This window comes from Perissodus microlepis, chromosome 15 (assembly GCF_051167445.1).
Source record: "Perissodus microlepis isolate ML-2025 ecotype Zambia chromosome 15, ASM5116744v1, whole genome shotgun sequence".
Taxonomy (NCBI): domain Eukaryota; kingdom Metazoa; phylum Chordata; class Actinopteri; order Cichliformes; family Cichlidae; genus Perissodus; species Perissodus microlepis.
In genome coordinates, this window is record NC_140475.1 from 17,338,345 (window position 1) to 17,351,598 (window position 13,254).

Below are 13,254 nucleotides of genomic sequence, written 5' to 3' on the forward strand. Positions count from 1 at the left end.
TGGTGCCATGATGGCACCGGTTCTGTCATAAACGGTAGTAACCAGACCGAAAAGCAGCGCACATTTCGGTGCTTTATTTCGGTGCTTTTTTTTTTTTTTCCTGAGCTGTGATACACTTTAGATTCTAGCCAATCATTTTACGTTTCCGAGGATAGTAGGTCTTTTAGAGCAGAGCTACAGATTAAAAATGCCCAAGGCGAAGCGGTCAAAAGTCTGGCTGTACTTCACAGCAAAAGATGCAAACTCAGCAGCCTGCAACAAGTGCTTTAAGCTGATACTGTGATATTGTCAAAGGAGGTAACACCTCAAATCCGATGAAACACCTGGCGACGCATAGCGTTTTGTTTTTTTTTAAAAGCCGAGAAATGCGCCGTATTTGATAGCTTGCTGCGAGACCTCACACCGTGCACATCTACTGCGGGTGTGCTGCCTGTTATCGGACCCGGAGTTTGCAACATCCCCCAAAAACCCGAAGAGTAGAGTCCTGGCCCGTAGCCCTGCCAGTGCAGCAGAAATGATGAGGATGATGATGCAGCAGCAGCCGTTCTTCTCTGCGTGAGTAGCTTAATGTTGTTCGTGTGTAATTTACGTTGAGTAGGCTAACCACGTTATTACATTAATGCATGTAAGGTGAACTAGCAAACACCGTCGTAGTTACATGCAGCTATCTTCTTGTTTGATGGCAGATACTCCCTTCACCCTGGCCAAAAAGGCTAAAATGACCAAAGAAAAAGTGGAAAACAGCTAAACATGAGAGGTTTTTGGACAAAGTTTGTGTTTTTTTCCATTGTTTAAGCACTGCTGCCAGCCAAGAATGATACCATATATGGCCCATAGCTGCAGAAAAGGCTAACATTGTTATCTTTTTACAAAAAAACAGCTGAACATGCGAGGTTTTTGGACCAATTTTGTGTTCTCCATTCTTTAAGCACCGGTTTGAGCACCGTTTAAGCACCGGTATCGGATAAAACCTAAACGATACCCATCCCTAATCATCACCTTATAACACAAAGATTGTTAAACTTCCGGGATATCAATCTGTCCACTTAAGAAGCATAAGCCATTATGAACATCATCCACTTGCTTTGGTGCAACCAGTTGCGCTGTCTGCAACGATGCAACCCCCCAACATGAACTGGTTTGGCACGTGGTGGCCTTAGACCACTTCTCTCTCCTTATGCCTCCTTACAGATCTTTCTCTGGTGTCACTTTTTTCACTTGTGTCACTGCTAGTGACACAACGCAGCGCCTGCTGCACAGGCAGTCTAACTCCTCCAGGATGGCACATTCATACTCGCTGTTACAAGAAGGTTTGTCGTGTCTCCAGGCACGGTCTCAAGAATATAGAGGAGGATATGACTACTAGGAGATGGGCAATTACCCAAGGAGAGCTGGACAGGACAGTAAAAGGGGTATCAATGCAGCAGCTGAACTGATATCGTCTTCTTATTATTGTGAGGAAGAACAGGAGGAGCCCTATAAAATGACCTCCACTGGACTATTCGAGAGCATGTTCCTGGCCAAACTGTCAGATGGTTGATAAGGCTCGTGCCACCGCCTGCAAAACCATTCCCTCTTGCAGGGGTTGCCATTTACACCAAAGCAGGTGAAATAGATTCATGATGGATTCTACTTCCTGACTGAACAGATTGATGTCCCTGAAGTTTACTTGACTATCTCTTATGTTGTGATTATTGAGCGTTACCCTCATTTATTTTTTGAGTAGTGTATATGATCATTAAAGGCAGTATTTGCACAAAGCAGTTACTTTGTTAGCATCTCATGTATTTGTTGAATCGCTCACAGAGTTGTTTGATCTGGGTTAAAATTAACGAGAGAACACCAACTAAGAAGGTGATTTCTAGCAGAACTTAAGCTAATTGGCAGTGAATGTGGCAACTCTGATTTTCTTCTTTAGCTTAAAAAACAGACATGAAAACAATTCCTCAACTGAATGCTGATTGTTTTTTTTTTGTTGTTGTTGTTGTTGTTGTTGTTGTTAAATACAGTTATTTGAAAAAGAAAAATATCCAGCTGTGTTGAGCTGGTGCCTTCACTTGCTCTCAATGTCTGTGCTTTATTGTCAAAGATGCCTTACTGTTGCTCTTATGCCAACGTAGCACTTCAAAAAAATTTCTATTTTTGTAGTTTTGAACTTGCTACAGTTGCTCTTTGTGACATGATGCAGCTTCAACAATCAGGATCACTGCAAGGTTCATCAAACAGAGGCCTCCGGACCCTCTGGACTCTGGACCTTCTGTACAGCCTGTGCTTTTACTCTCATCAGCCTTTGTCACCAAACTGTTTTAGCACTGTGCACAGGTACTTCTTGTTCAATTCTGGGGAAAATGTTTGATGAATGTGTAAATCAGTAAAACAATACGAAAGAGGAGCCTTTGTCTTATTTGTTATTTATCAAACGCCGTGTTTGGCCAGCTTGCAAATGATCAGCAGAAGTAAATGTTAATGACTGACTATTTAATTTTGAACACTATCATGAGTCTAGACTACAAAATTATTTTTTGATAAAACAGAGATACTATAACTAGGTAAATTTTAATTTGGAAATTTAAAAAAAAAAAAAGTATATATAAAATTTACAAACTCGAGAAAGAAAAGCACCAATTCATTTTCTTTATCCAAAAATGATTGGTGATTTTGGGGCAAACAAAACGAATCCTATACAAAGGGTAGTGCAAGTCACAGAAAACAGATGGCGGTGCCACTCGGATGGAGCGGGTCGTGTGTAGCACATTAACAAGTGTTCTCTGAATCAAATAAAATCTTTTAAAAAAGGTCCCTCGAGTAGTCTTTCCAGAACTTCCAGTCCTAATCTCTAACTGCGATTAACTTAAGACCTTGAATGATGTTATCCCTGAGGGTTTTGTTAGTGCAGCAGACTACTGTGGGCTTGGCTTGATAAATGAAAACGGTTCCTTTTCAGGGACCCCTCTTTAAATCCAGCATCTGATCAGCACTGCTTGAACACCGGCAGAGGCCTCAGATGTAGAAGTAAGAACAGAGAATGCGCCCAATGATGAAAATAGTAAATAAAACAAAAATAAGTGAAGTGGCCGTCTAAGATGCTGGTGGGTTTTTTTTTTGTTTTTTTTTTAAAAAACAGCCACGTATTACTTCTGCCAAGTATGTTTTGTTTTAGGTAGGATTTGCAAGTGTGCAGGCGGTTTGAATGAATTCTAATAAAACTTTGACCTCATCTGATGGCCTGCCTCTGGCTCCTTGTTTGCAGCTTCTCACCCTCATTACAAAAGTACATTTTGTGACATAAACACACACATACTCACACCTACAGTAGACAACACAGCAAGATTGTTAGTTTGTGTATCCATGTTCGTTCATTTGGTTTTTCTTACAGCTTTGGTAGTTGAAGACACTGTTGTGTTCTTCCACTTGTGCTCTGTCCACTCTATTCTTATCTTTTTATCCATTTTCTCCTTTTCCCGTACTCTTTCTGCTTGTTAGCTTGGCACTGCCATAGTACACATGCACTGGGAACACAAACAAGAGGAGCCTATAGAGTCTATAGAGATTTTTAGAAAAGCAAATATGTTTGGCACAAAAGTGCATTCAGATCCTGATTTAGATTGCAAAAAGCTGACAGACAAGATGCTCTTATAAAAAAAAAAAAAAAAAACGTGTCATTTTTCTGTAGTGTTTCTAGCCAAGGTTTGGCATTTCTCCTGTTTGGTAGCAAGGATACCTCAAAAAAAAATAAAGGATAAGCCAGTCTGTTTAAACCAGTCAACATTTACTAGAAGAACAAAAAAAATGATTATAAATCCACCTTTTCAAGTTATAAATAAGCAATATATTATTGCATTCTGTACATAAACATCATGCTGAATCTACAGTGTTTCAACAGTGCAAGAGGAGGCGTGGAAATGTCCACTCACAATCTAGTCAAGACAAAATCACATCTAAAAAAAACACTCAGTATACAAGAATGTGTTTTTTCTTTTTTTTTTTAAAAAAAAAAGACTTCAGCTGGCTTTTTATCAAATACATTCAAATTTAATCAGCGCTGTTCTGCAGAGTTCAGTCGAGCAGGCAGGAAAACATTAAATGAAATGTGAAGAGTTCATGAAGTAAATGAAATATAAACATGCAAATCTTAAAAACACAAGAGTTCAGTGTCTGGCTGGATTAAAAAACAAACAAAAAAACAGTTTAGTCGGTGAAAAATCAAACTGTATGTAAATGATGGCTGTAGCCACCTTATTGCTTACTTTTTCTTGGTGTTTTGAAGTGGAGGATGATGAATCGTCATATGGTAGCCACTTGTCAGCTACACTGCCCTAATCTGTACTTTAGTTGGGCCTTTCTATACAAAATGAGCATCATGCTCTATTAAAAAAGACTAACAAATGAAACTCAGAAAAGTGTTTACTGAGATCGCACTCAATAAGACGTAGGGACGTTTTCTCATGCACTTCTATATAACCTGACTTTTTTTTGCCATCATTAGAAAGGATTCAGGTTTAAGGCACTTGTGCACTGGCTTCACTTTTCAGACCGAGTTTGAAAATCTGTCGAATGAATCATTATTTATTATACATAGCGTTTCTTTTTTTTTTAATGCTGTGATTTATGTGTTCTTACCCAATTAATAGGATAATTACTGTACCTCACTAGATGATAATCCTCGTGTTGGAGGATGGTCGGTGGTCTCCGAGTGGCAAAAGTGATTGACTTCCTGAATGATGTTAAAACCTGGGGTTTTTTTTTTGGCATGGTGAGTTTTTTCTTGATGGAAAGACAAAAGAGCTGCTGGCAAATCTTTACAGTTTTCAGACTTTGGGAAACTGAACATGACAGCATGGTGACATACGTTCATCAGTTTCCTTTAGAAAGTTTCTATTATCGCATGAATATTACAATCAAGTGGGCGGTGGGCCGTTGGTGTAATGCAACATGGGGTAGAAGGACCGGGCGAAGTTATTGGTAAGGGTGCAGCTGGAGTCACTTTCCGACACTGGAATCAGGCAGGGCAGGAGCAGGAGGAGCAGCAGCAGGAGCTGAAGAGGGAAGGCGGCACGCAGGGCCCGGTAGAAGAAGGATCGAGGGGGAGACGATTCCCGCTTCTCTCTGCAAAACACATCATGTTTAGTGCAAGAAGACATGAAATGCAAACAACGTTATTTGCGCTGCTACTTACCTTTGAGTGGACGAGCCTTTCTTTGAATTTGCAGCCTCCTGAGAAACACTTTGACACTGGGCGGCTGTAGCAGATTCACAGTCCTGAGGTAAATAAAATGTCTACATTAATATGCTGTAAAAAAACATTCATGACAGCTCTTGGATGTGCAGAAAGAAAATATTTTGAGCTTTTACCAGACGTTGCCGCAGGTTGCTGAGGTCGCCGTCCACCTGCTTCAGGAGCAGCTTCAGCTTGCTCCCCGTCACGTGGAGTTTCTCCCGAGCCTCGTTGCTCTCCTCTGTGCCGTCTTCAGGCTGGAGCTGAGACCACAGAGTCTGAAGGGACGCCTGATGAGCCTGCCTGTCCTGCAGCTCCTTTTGCAGAACCTGCAGACCACAAACAACAAAAATAGTAACTATTTCTAGCGTCAAGCTGAATAAATGACTGGATAAAACTTTTTGACTTCACATGCTCAGTGTAAAGATATTGCTGCTGACACTGTGTTTCAGTGTCAGGAGCAGATCTGTGAGGACAGTACTTTTTTTCAATTTGTTGGTTAACCAAACATGCCTCTCTGCTTACAGTGAGGGTGTTGCTGTGCTGTTGCAGCGCTGTGAGAGTCGTGTCTGGGTGGCCGATGTCCACTGCGTAGCGTCTGCTCTCTGCGTGAGCGAGCCACAGCAGCAGCGAGTGGAGGCTTTCATGAAAGTCCTGTATGGGAAAAAGTTAAAGGTCATTTGTTACAGTGGAGCAGTTCAGCTGAAACCTCAGCTCATGTCATTTTTGACATTTTCATTTCTACTTACTAGATTTTTTTCCCTTCCAAATTATGGTAGGAAAAAAACATTTTTGCCATCTGCTTTTCAAAAATATTTTTCCTCTTTGACCTCCTAAGACCCGAACTCTTCCACGGCATGCATTTTTAATTTCTCTTTGATATTTGGGCTGATTGGGGCCCGATGAATGTAAAAACAAAGAATTACCAGATTTTTGTTTACCTCATTTTTGTTTTTAAGAAAAATAAGAACAGTTGATAGAACAGTAGCAGTATAATGTCCTCGTAAGTGGATATCAGGCCCTTGTAGAGCAAAATTGAGTATTTTGGTCTAAACAACCCAAAATGTGATGTCCACATATGTGGACACCAAGTCCTAGGAGGTTAATACTTTGCACACTGTATGCTTTACATGCACCGACTTCTCAAATTGCAGTTTACGTACACGTCCATTCAGACCTCACCAGCCACTATATTAGGTACAACTGATTATTAACGCAAGAATCTAATGAGCCAATCACATGGCAGCAAGACGACCTGCTAAATTTCAAAGAGCATCAGAAAGGGGAAGAATGGTGATGTTGCATGGTTGTCGGTGCCAGACACGCTGGTTTCTTGAGTCTTGAAACCTCAGTTTTGTTGCTGACCATGTTCACTTATTTATGCTTTCAGCAATAACCCAGCATGCCACAAAGCTCAGATTATCTCAGTCTGCTTTTGTGAACATGTCAATGAGTTTACTGTACAAAACTGACCTCCACAGTCACCAGATTTCAATCTAAGAGAGCACCTTTGGGATGTGAAGCCGACAAATCTACAGCAAATGTGTGAAGCCATCATGTCAATATGGAGAAAAACCTCTGATGAATGTTTCCAGCACCTTGATGAATTTATGTCATGATGAATCAGGGCGGTTCTGGAGGCAAAAGAGGGTCCAACCCAGTGCTAACAAGCTGTAACTAATGAAGTGGCCAGTGACTTTATTTGCACCAGCATTTGCATGAAAGTCATTACACAATTATCACTGCATAATTCACAATAACAACAATCTTAATTAAGTATTATTAATGAAAATTGGGAAATAATAATGTTATCAATAAAATTCAAGTTGAAAATAGTTTTGTCACTTTTTTCTTGTCACTTGTCAAAGATTCTGCAACTTCACAAAAATCAGTTACTTTACTTGTGAAAGCTTGTTTGAACAGTGAACATTCATCAAAGTGTTAATACTGCTGTTATCCTTAAGTTTAGAAAGGTTTTAAGATGTGAATAAAATATTTTTCAAGTCTTAAAACAAGTCTCGAGTTTTTTTAATAGTCTGTTGTGGTATATCCTGTTACCTGGCACTGCATGAGCTTCTTCCTCAGGCTGAGGTCCCACTGCTGGAGGCCAGTACACGCTCTGCTCCAGTCTCTGTTCATACTCGTCAGTTTCTCCTGTGCTTCTGGAGCTTCCTCACTTCGCAGGTTGACTGACAGCATGATAGACTTGTAGTGAGTAAACGCTTTCTGCATCTCCTGCAAAAAAAGAAAAGAAAAAAAAAGCAATCATCCATTTTTTATTTTTGCTTTTTTTAATGATCAAATGCCTTTTTTATGTTTAGTATTAAATCTTACCTTTAGTTCTTTAGCTCTGGCCTCCATCTCCTCAATACAGGCCGCTGGGTCAGACTCCTGAAGGCGGTCCAGCTCCGGGATCACATTTTTTAACCAGGAAGTAATGTTGTCGAGATCACACCTGAGCTGCTGAGGCTCCTCAGAGCCGTCACGCTCACTGCATCTGGACCGTGCCTTGAGCAACTCCCAGCGTTCAATCACACCTAAGAGTACACGAACATCTTTGAATGTAAACATATGCTGAAGATGCTCAAGCTCACAGAAATAAACAGCAGCAAAGGGGCCAGTTAACAGAGGAAACAGAGGCCAAACTTGCATTGCTTATTTCTGGATGCACGTCTGGGTTTAAAATGCTTTCACTGGCTAAACTGCTGCAATGTTTAGAATTGTTTCCTGCCAATTTTTATTCATCAAGCTCTGCAGTCTAAGCTAATGTTCATGCACTGATATTAAAGCACTAAACACCACACAGTGACTCTTGTCCAACCCCTCCCTCTCTTTTTAAACTACTTTCAGGCATTTCTTCAAGTTAGAGACTTTATAAAAAAGATCGATGTAGCTGAAAAGGAAAGCTGATGTGAAAGTGCAAAAGAAGTACTATTTCTAATGGCCAGTAGGGGGCAACCTATCCAGTTTCAAAATGAAGCGATAGTATTCCATGAGAAAATGAACCTTCTGCTCACTTGATTTATGTGCTAATGCTTCTGTGTTTGGTTTATGATGTCACTATTTTGGTCTTACTGAAGACAGTACCAAGCTTATTTATAAATTATGGACACTTCTGGATAAAATAGCAGAAGAAGCAGCATACAATATAGGGCGTGGCTCTAGTCCAATTGCTTACTGATGCTGCGTCTACACAGAAAGTGATTGACAATGAAGTGATGACCCGACACCACAGAGCGTTTAGTGATATTTGGCAACTTCAAGTGACTAGAAGCAGAAAAATACACGGCAAGTATTGAAGCGACAAGAAATGAGACCACAAGATACTGCTGACTCACTTAAGAAATGGTAGTAAACACACTGCTCAAAAAAATTTGAGTAACCCTTTTTAATAAGAAAATAGTATCAAGTCAATTAAACTTCTGGGATACTGATCAGTTTCCGCTGCTTCGGTGTTAATGAAATTACCCTCTGTTGCACTGAAGGGGCAACAATGAGGCAACCTTCAAAAACAGGAATGGTTTTACAGGTGGAAGCCACTGACATTTTTCTGACTTTTTTGACTGTTTTTTCACTAGTTTTGCACTACCGGTAACATGAAGTGATACCTGGACCCTACACAGGTTACACAGGTAGTTTAACTCCTCCAGGATGGTACAACAATATGTAGTTAGCACAGCCCAGAATGAGCCCTCAGCCATCAAAGAGTGCTAATAATAGTATTCCCGTTTAAAAAAAACAAACAAAAATGCAAACCTGCTTTTGAAAACAGTGTGATGTCACGGTTACTATGGCCTACTATGTCCATCATTTACATACAGTTTATAGTTTACCTGATGTTGCTGATTTTTGCAAAGTGTTCAGCATCTTTGAGGCTCACCTGACTGTTTGTCTGAGGCACTCAGCCCCGTGAGACCGAACTCCTCCGGCTGCTCCACGTCATCCAGGATCAGTGACACTCTGTTGATGCTCTCTATGCTCCTGCTGCACTCAGACATGAGACTCAGCTGGAAACAAAACAAACACACTTTAAGTTATTACATCTGGAGGAGCACACGGTCTGCATATGTTGTCTCAAATGCATTCCCAAGAGTGAGCTATTGTTAGTTTAACTACTAGAGAGAAGTTGTTGAAGCGTACATATCCCGGCTTTAGAGGGGTACTGGTCAGAGTGGGTGTGGCCTCAGTGTGTCCCTCTGTGCCAGACTCAGTTTCTCTGTCTCCCAGTGCCCGCCATGTCGGAGAGTCTTGTACAGCCACAGACCTGCTTGATGCTGAGACGCAAAAAGAATAAAAAATGAGTCTTTGTCAGTATTTTCCAGTAATGTTACATTTAGATATACTGTATTCTAAATATTATTATAATATTATTCTTTTACCTATTTTGACATATTTTTCAGTGTTGGATGTTCACAGTTTTAGATGCTCATTTGCAAATATGCACACACAAAAATGCTCAGGTCTTTCTCAGACTTCTCTTTGGAATAAAAAAAAAGTGGAAACATGCTGTTTTAATGGAACTGCAGAATAAAAAAAGGGAGCTGGAAATAAGCATTAGGTCTCCTTTTAACTGCAGGACACCAGCTTTCTGCTAAGAAATCATTTGGTCTTAACTTTCCTTTGTGGGAGTTTTTGGATTGATTCACTGCAAGATCTGCATCTGGCATTTACTACTGTCTCTTTAGCTGATGTGTCTGGTGTGATCAAGCAAACATTCGAGGTTCAACTACAGTGAATCAGATGCATTCAGATCTACTAAATTAAGTACATCTGGAACTCAACTCGAGCAAAAACAAACAAATAACCCTGCAAACAACAAACCAAAGATCTGTATGGTGGTGTTTACTCAGTGCTTATTTCACATGTTTGAGCAGTAAAAAGAGGGATTACAGCACAAAGAGCCAAGTAGGCAAGGCCACAACTGGAAAACACCTGCTTAGACTGGTGTTTCAAAGGAAATGGATAAATAACAATAATGTTATGGATGACACAGCACAACATTTCCTACCTCCTGGTGTTACATGCACTGTAAAGTTCTAGAAACTAGTGGAGGACAGTGAGGTGGGCAAATGTGAGTGTGTTGGAGAATTGCAATATAAAAAAAGACAAAGATAAAAGAGGATGTTGGAAAAGGATGAAAGGATGAAATGAAAGAGGCTGAAATTAACACAAGAAAGTTTGGACCGCTGAAAGTAAGATGTAAAAGAGAAAAAGGGAAGACAAAATCTCCTGAAGAAAAAAATAAACCCATTGAAAGTGCAAAAAAATATTAAGACCTCAAATAAATCAATCATAAGCAGACCAGGACTTTGAAGTGTAGAGACTTTGGACATTTATATTACAAATATACAAGAAAAGGACACTGAAGGTGTTTTTTCCTTAAACCAGTAAAGTATCCAAGTGGAAGAGACAGCACAACAAGCAATTAGATGCCAAGTGATACATGAGCAGCAGGAAGCTATTCTCTGGAAATATTTCACCATGAAGAGCAGAGCTGTGAGTGCTGAAGATGCTCTTGAGCCTACCCAGTGACGAGGCGAGCGGGGCCTCTGAGGCTTCGATAAATTCCTCCTGGGTGTCAGTCAACTCCACCTCTGCGAGGAGAGAGGGGTCAGACTAGAAATCTCTTTAAAATAAGACATCCTTTCTTCCAGAATCCAAGAAACTAAAAACTGAAAAATGAGAGGAAAAGGCTCAAACTTGTCCAAGTCTTTTAGTCTTTTGGATTTCTTTCTTTGTCTGCTTGCCTCCTTTTTTGCAACATTGAACATTGGTCTGTTTTTTAGGGCTCCGATGGATGATGCTGTCTCCATGCTTATGACTGAGCTGTGGCTTATGAGTCAGTTGTTTTTTGGTAGTGAATAACATTCATTTTCAGCTGGTGTGAAAACTAAACAACCAAACAAAAGGATTTTTGAAAACTTTACATCTCAGCAACCTGACATTTTTATAATAATACTGATTACTGATTTTTAACTCACAGCCTAAACTACCGAGTTTGAACTGTCAAGGCAGAAATGTACATATTTATCCTCTCTAATTTATTCAGGACATCTGCAGATTTTCCCTGTGTTTAAAAAATGTGCGCTGGGCTTTCGTCTTTGTCTTCATTGGCAGTTAGTCAAGCAAGTTTCACACAGTGACTCATCACAAAAACGATGCAAGTTAAATGCTGAGATGCTCTCAGTCTCTAGAACTTGATTTGACTCTTTGTGATTATGCAGAATGACAGCAGGAGTTACTTGTTAGTTGTATGTTTTGTACCTCTTATTAACTCCTTTTTAACTTTTATTTTACAGGTCTGGAAGTCAGGAAGTCTGTCAGCACGACTCTTTGGGGTTAAATTGTTAGAAATAACACTGTAACACTGTTATTTATCTACTTATTTATATTTGGTGCTTTGGTATAAATGGGGTTGTCTTTATCTGTGATCAGAACAGCTGCCTCCCAGTGGCCAATATTGGAGCCTGTGGTGGGCCAATTCTGCCCCCCGGGCCTTATGTTTGACACCCTTGGAGGCAGACTTTAAAGATACCTGACAGCGCACTGAAGTAAGCTCCCTCTTCCTCTTCCTCATCATCCTCATGTGATGATGACCCTCCTACGTCTACGGTGTGGTCCCACTCCAAAGCCAGTGAATCCGGTGTCTCCCGTCCTGAACGCACCAGGGGTGAGGACAGCAGGAGAGTGGGTGTGGCTGGAAGGCTTCCAAAGCTACGCCCAAGCCACGGTCGGCCAATCAGCTCCAAGCTTGATTCCAGGGAAAAGGTGGTAGAGGGGATCTCTAGTTCTTCTGTGATCTAGGACAGAGAAACCAAGCCAAGTGTGAATGATACATACCTGTCCTTACACTGGTAACACACACCAAGTCCTTGTTAGTTTTAGAACTGACTCTCACATGTTATGCATAATTTGAAAAAATTGCATAGAATCAAGCAATAAACGTGTGTATGGATCGGTGCCAAAAACTACGAACATATCTGGAAAATATTGTGCTGGATATTTAAAATAGGTTTAAAAACATGGAAAAAAACTGCATGCATGTATAAAAGTCATAAAAAGGAAAATCTATAAAATGATAAGGGATATTTTCTTATTTATAATATGTTAGACATTTTGTTATATCTGCATGAATTAGACTGGAATCTGAAAAATTTGTGCGCCTAGGCTTACAGGGGGTTGGCTGAGGCGCTGATGGAAGCGGACCAGTCTCCTGAAAACTTCCTGGCAGTAGGAGTGCAGTTCCTCCAGCTCCTCCTCTATCTTCGCCGCATCCTGCGGTGAGCTCTTCTGGATCAGGCCCTCTCCAAACACAATCAGTCCATCAATGCGCTCAGTGTTCAGGGTGATCTCCTTCTGGAAACTCTGCAGGAAGAGGAAAGGATGAATGGGTGGACAGAGATTGAGCCTTTAAACCCAAAGGAACAAAACGCAGCTTCTGATAATATCTGTAAAAGCATTCAACAAATAATTCTTTCCAAAATACTGCCATAGCTAAAGCCAAGACCTTAAGCATCTTGACATGCAATTCTTATAATCACTAGGAGACATGGTTTTGTGTGTGTACAGTACATGAGCTGTGCCTCACATTGAGCTGCTGTATCTTCTGATGGACATCGCTCTCTGAAAAGTGCTCAACGTTGGTGAGCTGCAGATCGAGGTTGGTCAGCCACACCAGCAAACTTTCCCTGGTCCCTTCAAATTCCTCCCTCTGACTGGTGAAATACTGTGAGAGAAGAAAGCAAAGCAGTTCATTACATCCTCTAGTGAAAGCTTGACATTAATGCCAACTCGTCAATTTAAAATAATAAGCCGGAGATTTACAGTAAAATGTGCAACACAAGACAATTTCAGCTTTTATAAAAACAACTGGAAACATTTGACTTTTAAAACGAGTAGAAATCACATGGCGTCAGAATTAAATGTATTTATGACATTTATTAAGAGAAACAGCCCGTTTCATAGATCAACACATTAGCAGGGGGCCTTTTTACAGCTTTACCGATTACACAATTATTATTTCAAACTGTTCTGAACAA

At 40.4% G+C, this 13,254-nt stretch overlaps 1 protein-coding gene across 10 annotated transcripts in view; it reads right to left on the reverse strand.

The window, feature by feature from the left end:
* Window positions 1–3,752: 3,752 nt before the first annotated feature.
* Window positions 3,753–13,254, reverse strand: part of syne2a (spectrin repeat containing, nuclear envelope 2a) — a 90,264-nt gene continuing 80,762 nt past the window's right edge. For 9 of the 10 annotated variants that reach the window (XM_084952548.1, XM_084952551.1, XM_084952545.1 and 6 more), the window contains 12 exons: window positions 12,804–12,941; window positions 12,389–12,580; window positions 11,751–12,015; window positions 10,741–10,809; window positions 9,356–9,489; window positions 9,096–9,222; window positions 7,550–7,752; window positions 7,274–7,450; window positions 5,741–5,869; window positions 5,353–5,544; window positions 5,177–5,259; window positions 3,753–5,106 (listed from right to left, as the gene is read on the reverse strand). In XM_084952548.1, coding sequence (XP_084808674.1) covers window positions 4,899–5,106; window positions 5,177–5,259; window positions 5,353–5,544; window positions 5,741–5,869; window positions 7,274–7,450; window positions 7,550–7,752; window positions 9,096–9,222; window positions 9,356–9,489; window positions 10,741–10,809; window positions 11,751–12,015; window positions 12,389–12,580; window positions 12,804–12,941 — 1,917 coding nt within the window. In that variant the 3' untranslated portion in view covers window positions 3,753–4,898. The remainder of the gene's footprint in view (window positions 5,107–5,176; window positions 5,260–5,352; window positions 5,545–5,740; window positions 5,870–7,273; window positions 7,451–7,549; window positions 7,753–9,095; window positions 9,223–9,355; window positions 9,490–10,740; window positions 10,810–11,750; window positions 12,016–12,388; window positions 12,581–12,803; window positions 12,942–13,254) is intronic. The other variant, XM_084952547.1, reaches the window with a different exon arrangement.